General features: G+C 44.9%; 1 protein-coding gene across 3 annotated transcripts in view; it reads left to right on the plus strand.

The window, feature by feature from the left end:
• The window catches only part of HNRNPAB (heterogeneous nuclear ribonucleoprotein A/B), a 44,142-nt gene extending 42,714 nt beyond the window's left edge, over positions 1 to 1,428 (plus strand). For all 3 annotated transcript variants that reach the window (XM_018569170.1, XM_018569169.1, XM_018569171.1), the window contains one exon: positions 845 to 1,428. In XM_018569170.1, coding sequence (XP_018424672.1) covers positions 845 to 912 — 68 coding nt within the window. In that variant the 3' untranslated portion in view covers positions 913 to 1,428. The remainder of the gene's footprint in view (positions 1 to 844) is intronic.
• The last annotated feature ends 7,301 nt before the right edge of the window (positions 1,429 to 8,729 follow it).

The raw sequence follows: 8,729 nt of genomic DNA on the forward strand, positions 1-8,729 counted from the left end.
GGAGGCGGCCGGACCTGGCAGTGGCGAGCGTGAGGTGTAGTGTGTGGAGCCGCGAACAGGGCCAACCAATCGGAAGCCGATTTAATCGATGATTGAAAAAGTTGACAACTTTTTCAATCGATTTATAATCGGTTATGTCGATTTTTAGATTTTGCAGCCCTACATATTTTTGTCTCCAGTAATTTGCTAAATAAATCTAACAGATTTCTTTAGCAATCGCAACAATCCTCCAACTGTAGTCACAGGTAAAATAAATCTCCTGGTCACTCTGCACTGTCCCCGGACAATATGTATATAATGTGATTTACACGGCGCTGTGAAATTGATGTGCAGAGTCCTTTTTCTTTAGCAGTCCTAAAGAAATGCGCACATATAAATGCAATCACTGTCAAGTGCACTGGAATGCAAAAAAATAAGATTATCCCACATATGTTACATATGTGTAGTGAGAGCAATAATTCTAAGGCCAACGCTCACGGACAGTAAAGGCTTTTAAAACATTGACAATGGGAAATTTTGGGTACGGTTATTTAATGAACAATTTACTCTGACCCATCTTGTACATTTTACCACAAAATTGGGTTTTTGGTTTGTGTGCACTAAAATTCATTTTAGTGTATTTTTCTTCCTAAATATTGATTTAATAATCATTTAACATAACATAAATTGCAAGTAGCTTTTTTTTTATTTCACAGGGCCTCTGCTTTCAAAATATATAATTGGAGGTTTTAGGTGGTTTTCTAGGCAACAATTCAGATTTTTATCATGTGTGTAATAAAGTTGCTCTGGACAGGAAGTGGTTAAAGCATTCCTAACGGGCTAACTGACTTCCTTTTAATTTTAGGTCAGGGCAATGCAAGCTATGGAAAAGCCCCTAGACGTGGTCATCAAAATAACTACAAGCCATATTGAACACCTCAGGTATGCGGTGGCAGTGTCAGCGTTGCAGAGAACATGGAATTCTGACTGGATATTGTATTACACCTAAATTAGTACAAACTGACTTGTTAGACGATCATGTACGATTCCCTGGATCTGTTCAGATGTTCATTATTTAAATCACTTTTGCAAGAGTTTAATTGCTGATTTTATCAATGCGTAAAATAACTGAACTGATTGGGGTCTGCCTAGAACTGCAGCTCTGCATCTTGGGACTGCCTCTTGGAGTTAAGTATGGACTCTGTTACTCCAGTTGTACAGAACAACTCATCCTAGGGAACCAGTGTCATTTTTTTTTCCACTTTTTTTTTTTTTTTTTTAATTTTGTATTGTTTTGTGTCATACATTTCCAGTTCAGGAAGTGTTAATTTTACTGTACTTTTTGGTACCTTTTTTGGATTCTAATGTATTGTAAGGTATTTTACATGTGCGAATTATCCATAACATTTTGAAGCTGTCCAAGCTTTTGAAATAAAACAACTTTAAGTATCCGGTCTCAGTGTGAAAATTGTATTCGGTGTGAAAATTGTATTCAGTGGGTCTGGAGCATAACATCACTATTTGTAATGCAAAGAGCCATTATTTTCAATCTCCACTAATATCCAGTTATGCAGTTCTTTACACTATATAGTTGACAAAGATTGAATGTAAAACCTACACTTTGTAGTGCGAGGCCCAACAGTGTGGCCGTCATAAAAGCAATACTTTGCATTTGAACAATTCCATAAATGTAGTTTTACATATTCAAAATTTATTTGCATCGCTTTATTTTACAAGAAAATCGAGAAGTCTGGAACCAATGGGTTATGCAGCTACCTTCAGGTAATTGGACTTTGGAAACTCAAAGCTGTAAGGACAGCCCTGTATAATCCCTCCCCGTCCTAGCCTGCCATAGTGTTTTTTTTTTTGCTAGTGTCCTTAGGTGGCGGATGCCTTCTCTCTCTGCTCTGAGAGGCCCATCCTCTTATTCAAGCAGCTATACTGGATTTTTTTTCTTTGTGGAGCCTTGGCAAACTGCCAGAAGGAAAATGTGGGGCTGGCTTGTAATGTGCTCAGAGATCTGGATTCTGCGTGGGGCACTCGCCTTGACACTTATGATTGCAGAGGGTCCCTAGAGTCTGCACAATGGCAGGTCATAGATGTGGGGATGTACAGGGGATGGCAGGTGTGGAAAAAATGCTGTAAAGTAAGAATGCTTTCAGAAGTGTTCCCTTTACTTTCCATTTTGATTGATAAAAAATAAAACAGAAGAGAAATCCAAATCAATATTTGGGTATGACCACCCTTTGCCTTCAAAACCATATTAATTCTTCATTAGTTCTAGGTACACTTGCACAGGTAGGTTGTTCCAAACATCTTAGAAGGATTTAAGGCAGCCTACATCCACAGAAGGTCTGTCTCTCCATGTAATCCCAGACAGACTCTATGTTGAGATCAGGGCTTCTTTGGGGGCCAAAAAGCACAAGAGTGATCTCACATTCCACCCCACTCACAGTTGGGTAGAAGTGACATTTTCAGGACTGAACAGCTGTTCCTGGGCACATACGATTTGCGATGCCATCTGCCCTGGAACAGCTGAGAAAGTGCTGGAACGCTTGACCTATTGGCAGTCACACATTCCATTGAAATTTGTGACCACGTCACCTGTCACACATTGTAACATAGTCACAAACTTTGATAGAACACCGCCATCGGGGAGGGGTCTGAGGGGCCTCTTACATGAGTATCAGCTGTACTAGGGGCGGCATGGCAGAAGTGATGGGAGGGGGTGGAGGAGGCCAGGCAGCAGCAGGTAAGAGGAGTTGGGAGGAGGTACAGGGAAAGGGACCCCAGCAGCCAGCCCACCTGGCCCCTCAGGTGGGCTGGCTGCCCACCTGCAGGCTGTGCAGGATCTGTGGTGTGCGCTGCAGGGTCACTCATGTGGGGTCTCGGGTAAGCCCAGTGAGTGCGTTACTAAGCCAGTGAGTGCGTTACTAAGCCAGTGAGTGCGTTACTAAGCCAGTGAGTGCGTTACTAAGCCAGTGAGTGCGTTACTAAGCCCAGAGTCCAGTGCGTGCGTTACTAAGCCCAGGTGGGTCAAAAGGGTTTTCTTTTCTGTGGGAAACCGGTCCAAATGGCTCTTCAGTGTTTAAGGTTGCTGACCCCCTGGTCTAGGATTACATGAAGGTTTGGCCCCCACAGAGCCCTAATCTCAACATGCTGAAGAATTTGAGGCGGCCTAAATCCACAACAGATGTAGTTGGTTCCCTGATGTTTTGTAACAATGTCATTTGCACAGTTCCTTAAAAAATTGCAAGTGTACCTAGAAGAATTGATGCTGTTTAGAGGGCAAAGGGTGAGCACAACAAAAATTGATTTGGATTTCTCTTCTGTTCATTTACTTTCTATTTTGTTGTTAAAATAAATAAACATACTTTTTTTTTTCTTTTTTTATTCATGAAAGCATTCTTACTTTTACAGCATTTTTTTTTTCCACACCTACCTAAAACATTTGCACAGTACTCTATGTGCAGTTACACAGACTAGCTGTTAGTAGGCCCAGAAGGGACAGCACCTTCCTCATAATTACTACCAGTCCTATACTCTGCTCCTTTTTTACCATCTCTGGGTCCTCATCTAGAGTTTTTATATAGAGTTTCTCTATAATGCCGAAATTCATGGCGGAAAATGTCTTGCTGGAGTCCTCAGACTTCCAAATTTGGTGATGTGATTCAATGTAAATCTACTTAATGTATCTGCTCCTTGAGCAACTGTTCGAGGGTAACTACTGTTTTGAACAAGTTGTTGGGAAGTCCAGATCCTGGATGTAAAAAAATCATCTGGCAACATTGCAGAAAATTAACAGTTTGCAGAGAAGTTTGGTGCTGTCAGGGACCGATAATTGGAAAGGGTGAAGAAATTGGGGTTTCAGCCATACATCGGCTATACATGCTCTGGGTATTCAGCTGAGCTGATGTGCAGAAGTCGTTCGATTCAGCCGATCCAACATCTGGATCGGCAGTTCTCTCGCTGCCATTCGCCCCTATTCTCATATATTCTCATTCGAGAATGCTTGCTACCTCCGAGGTAGCGAGCGAAATAGAAATAAATGCAAATTTTAGGAAAAAGAATGCTTAAATTATTTAAATACATTTTTTAAAAAGAAAGTTTTAGAAAATAATTTTTTTAACTGCCTGCCGGGAGCTTCTTGGATGTAACTGGGCGTGTTTATTGGATGTAACTGGGCCCGTTAATATACAAGCGATCCGCCGGCTATAGAGCCGGCGGATCGCTTGTATGAGGTCCCGTAACGTGCGAACCCCCCCCCACTGTCAAGCTGGTGTGAGCCCGGGACCAGCATACTGCCTTTGTCACGGGATCAGAGGGAGGTCGGTTCACAACCTCCCTCCGGTCCCCTCTCCGCTGTCGGAATGCGGAAGTGGTGTATATTACATCACTTCCGCATTCTCGTGTCACTCTCCAGCTTCAGATGCTGGAGAGAAGCTGATGAAGCAGATCTCGGCTTCATCAGGGGGGTCCTAGGTGACAGGGGTCTTGGAGACCCCTGATGTCTCCATAAAGAGGGCTTTCTCAGCCCCCTCTGTGATAGCAATAAAGTTAAGTGAAAAAAAGATTTTTGTTTCCCCCCCAAATTTTTTAGTTACAAGTAAAAAAAAGAATTAAAAAAAACAATTTTTTTTGAAAGTCCCCACCCCTACATACACACATGTAAACATGCGTCAGGTGCGCATACCTGCGAAAATGACTATTGCGCCCATTACGCCACACATGTTACGTATCACCGCAAACGTCGGAATGAGCAATAGTTCTAGGGCCATCAATCACTGATAACACTAAACTGATGAGCTGTAAAGCGTCGCCTATGGCCAATTTTGGGTATGCTAGTTTTTAGCGAGTGCGCACAATTTCAAAGCTTGACATGTTTGGTGTCTATTTACCCGACGTGGCCCCGTCTCTTATATTTTACCAAAAAGTGGGTAATATTAGTAGTTTTATAACATAATGTAAAAAATGTTCAGTAATTTCTCCTGAATATAGTAAAAAATAAAACCCCCAGTGGTGATTAAATACCACCAAAAGAGAGCTGTCCCCAAAAAATGGTATAAAATTCATTTCAGTACAGCGTTGCATGACGGAATAAATGTCAGTCAAAGTACTGCAGCACTGAACACTGAAAAATGGCCTGGCCAGGAAGGGGGGTCTAAACAACTGGTCTTCAAGTGGTTAAAGAAAAAAAGACAGCGTCGGGTCCCCCTCCCAAACCCCTCCTTAGGTCTGGTAGGAAAGTTAAAAGGAACCCCATTTAAAGGGAAAAAAGTGGTCGAGGGGCTACTACTACACTCTGGCATGCACAGTCTTGTGGTGTCTCTGCATCCTTGTCCTGCTGACCATCGCTAATAGGGTGAGGGCCCAGCCTGTCGGCAGTGGCACGCGTCAGGTTCCTGGGACTGATCCAGCACACCTTGGCCTCCTCCCCCTTTCTTTCACCCCCTCCCCAAGGGGATAAAAGTGGCCGCTTACTGGCGCTCTCAGTACACCAGCAGCCGGTTTTGACTTATTGTCCCTAAAATTCACTCCGGTAAACATGGCTTTGCCCATAGCCCAGAGCTCATTACCAAGGAGTTTGAAACCTTCTCCACTCTCTACAGCATCAAACCCGAGACTGCGGACATGCCCTCTGCGGCGCGGGCTGCACATCTGCAGGAATATCTAGAACGAACTGCACTCCCCAGGCTCCCACCCTCTGCCTTTCAGGAGCTTTCCGCGCCTTTTTCGGATGCCGAAGTATTCTTAAATCGCTACCAATGGGCAAAAGCCCTGGCCCGGACGGTTTCACTGTCTGATTTTATAAACGCTTCCAAGATATATTACCATCCCCACTTCTTAGCTCCTTTAATGCTCTCTCATCTACATGCCAATCGCTGGTGGTTCTGCCCAAGCCTGGCAAGGATACCATGCACTGCAATTATTTCCTTACCATTTCCTTGATCAATGTGGATGTTAAGCTCTTGGCACATCGCTTAACCGATCTGATCCCGAAACCTATTCACAAGGATCAAGTGGGGTTTGTACCCAGGCGCAGTGCCAAGGATAACACCAAACGCGCGATCACTTTGATCCGCTATGCACACTCCCACGGCCTTCCCTTTTGTTTGTTCTCAGTTGATGCTGAGAAAGCATTCAACCACGTCAGCTGGTCATTCCTGGAGGCCTCCCTGAGTTTGTTGACAGGATCATTGTATCATCGCCCCTTTGCCAGGGACGTCTTGCAACGGCAACCCGCCAATGCAGCAGTGCCGTCCGTCCGTTTTTCTACTACGGGCGGACGGCAAGAGGTTAATGGAAACTTGTCGGCCCCGTTTCCAATCCATAACGGCACCAGGCAGGGATGCCCCCTTTCCCCCTTGCTCTATATCTTGGTGATGGAGCACTTAGCCAATGCAATTAGAGGCAATGACTGTCCGGGGACTTCAGATAGGCCAAGTCCACAAATTGGGCCTCTACGCGGACGACTTGCTTCTATACCTTTCAAACCCTGTAGTGGGCATATCCTCCTTGGAGGAATTTAAACTTTTTGGCCGCCTGTCCAACTATCGGGTGAACCTACAGAAGTATGAACTACTGTACGTTTCCTTGAACCAGGCTGAGGCAGACTGCGTGAGTTGCTCTTTCCCCTTCACGTTGAAATCCGACTACCTGACTTATTTGGGGGTCCGCATTCCGGCAGACCTCGCAGATCTTTATTCTCTGAATTATGCCCCCTCAATGCACTCCGTGGAGAATACACTCCTCACCTGGATGAATCTTCATCACACTTGGTTTGGCAGAATCGACCTCTTTAAAATGAACCTCCTTCCTCGCTGTCTCTATCTGTTCCAAACCCTCCCTATCCGTCTTCCACCCCTCTTTTTTACCAGACTGCGGTCCGCCATCCTACGTTACATATGGAGGTGTCGCAAACCAAGGATACGATATACGGTCCTAACAATGCGGAGGGAACGAGGTGGGGCGGCTCTCCCGGACCTGGAGGTCTACTATAAAGGCACTCATTTATCACATTTGGTAGAATGGTTTGACACCAGGGACCCGGCTCTTTGGGTTTCCCTGGAGTGGGAACTGTCCCCGTCTCCTCAAACAAATCTTCCTTGGCTCCCGGCCCGGCAACGACCGCCCAGTTCTACGTTACCCTTCTTTCTCACTCCGGTGCTCAAAGTATGGGATTCTACAAGGCTTAAGTATCAATTGTCGACTTCCCAGGGCTTGATGACTCCTGTTCTGGCTCATCCGGAGTTCCCTCCTGGATGCGGGGTCCGAAGGTTTCAGAGCTGGGAGGTGATGACTCCTTCATACATTTTTCAGGGACTCTGTGGGGGTACCCTTCAATCCTTGGCCCAACTTTTTGCTCCTGACCCTGTGCCGTTAACTGCCTGGTTCGCTTACCACCAACTGCAACACTTTGTACGTAGGCTTTCCTCCTCCGGCTCCTTGCAGGGACCCGACTGCTTTCGAACAACTATGCGCCGCCGACGAATCCCCACCTCATCTTATATAATTCCTGTATGATTTCCTGCGGCAGGGAAGGACCGCCGTACTTCATATCCGCGTGGGAGCGGGAATTGGACGTGGTCCTCTCCGAGGAAGATAGGCGGAAATGCTTTTGCTTCACACATAGCCTTTGCATGTCCTCAGCTGTACATGAATGCAATTACAAACTCTTGACTAGATGGTACAGAGCTCTGGCTTGGATGCACCAGATTTTTCCCCTTCCTGCCGGACACTTGTTGGAGGTGCCAAACGGGCGTTCGTACGTTAACACATATCTGGTGGAGTTGCCCCCTTTTGGCGAACCATCTCACGCGTGTACTCGAGAATGTCTGCCAGCGAACTCCATCTCACGCCCCAAATGGCAATACTATCGTTATGTCCGGGCTCCATCTCCCAGGCAAAGAAATCCCTCTTGCGATTTTTTGTGAATGCTATTAGGGCACTGATCCCTAGGCATTGGAACTCCCAGGTGATTCCTACCCTGGTGGAATGGACCATGGAAATGTGCCGTCTAATGAGATCTGAGGAACTGATTGCTGAGCGGCTTGACAGGTCCGAGACCTTCCTCTCCAAATGGAGGCCTTGGCTAATGTTTATGGAAACGGATGAGTTTAGGACAATGGCATAACTACATGATCTGTTCTCCTTGACCACATAATAATCCTCTTCTCTTTCTTTACTCTGTGTCTTTCTGTTGTCTGCTTGTCTTGTCCTGTTGTGCGTCTATTGTTATGTTGTTTCTGTAAGGTGCGGCAACTTACCTGATGGTTAGGGGATCATAACTTTAATTGACATATATACTGCTGATACGGTTGTTATTACTTACAGCTATGCTATTATCCTCAAAGATGCACACTTTGTATGTTGTCACACTTTCTTGTCTGTGAAAAATGTAATAAGCAGTTTCTGCAAAAAAAAAAAAACAACCATCGGCACCCAATTTTTAGGTAAAAACATAAAAGACGGGGCCACGTCGGATAAATAGACACTAAACATGTCAAGCTTTAAAATTGCATGCCTACAATTGGCCACTTTTACAGCTCATCAATTTAGGGTTAGCAGTGATTGATGGCCCTAAAATTATTGCTCACACTCCGACGTTCGTGACGATATGTAACGTGTGACGTAATTGTTGTTTTCGTAAGTAGGAATAGGCTGCGGGGGGACTTAATTTTTTTTTAATGGGAGCCTTTTTCTTTTTTTACACAACTTGATTGTTACTCAATCTCTTGTGCTCAATCAAT

Source organism: Nanorana parkeri, unplaced genomic scaffold (assembly GCF_000935625.1).
Source record: "Nanorana parkeri isolate BGI_ZX_2015 unplaced genomic scaffold, ASM93562v1 scaffold1295, whole genome shotgun sequence".
NCBI classification, from domain to species: domain Eukaryota; kingdom Metazoa; phylum Chordata; class Amphibia; order Anura; family Dicroglossidae; genus Nanorana; species Nanorana parkeri.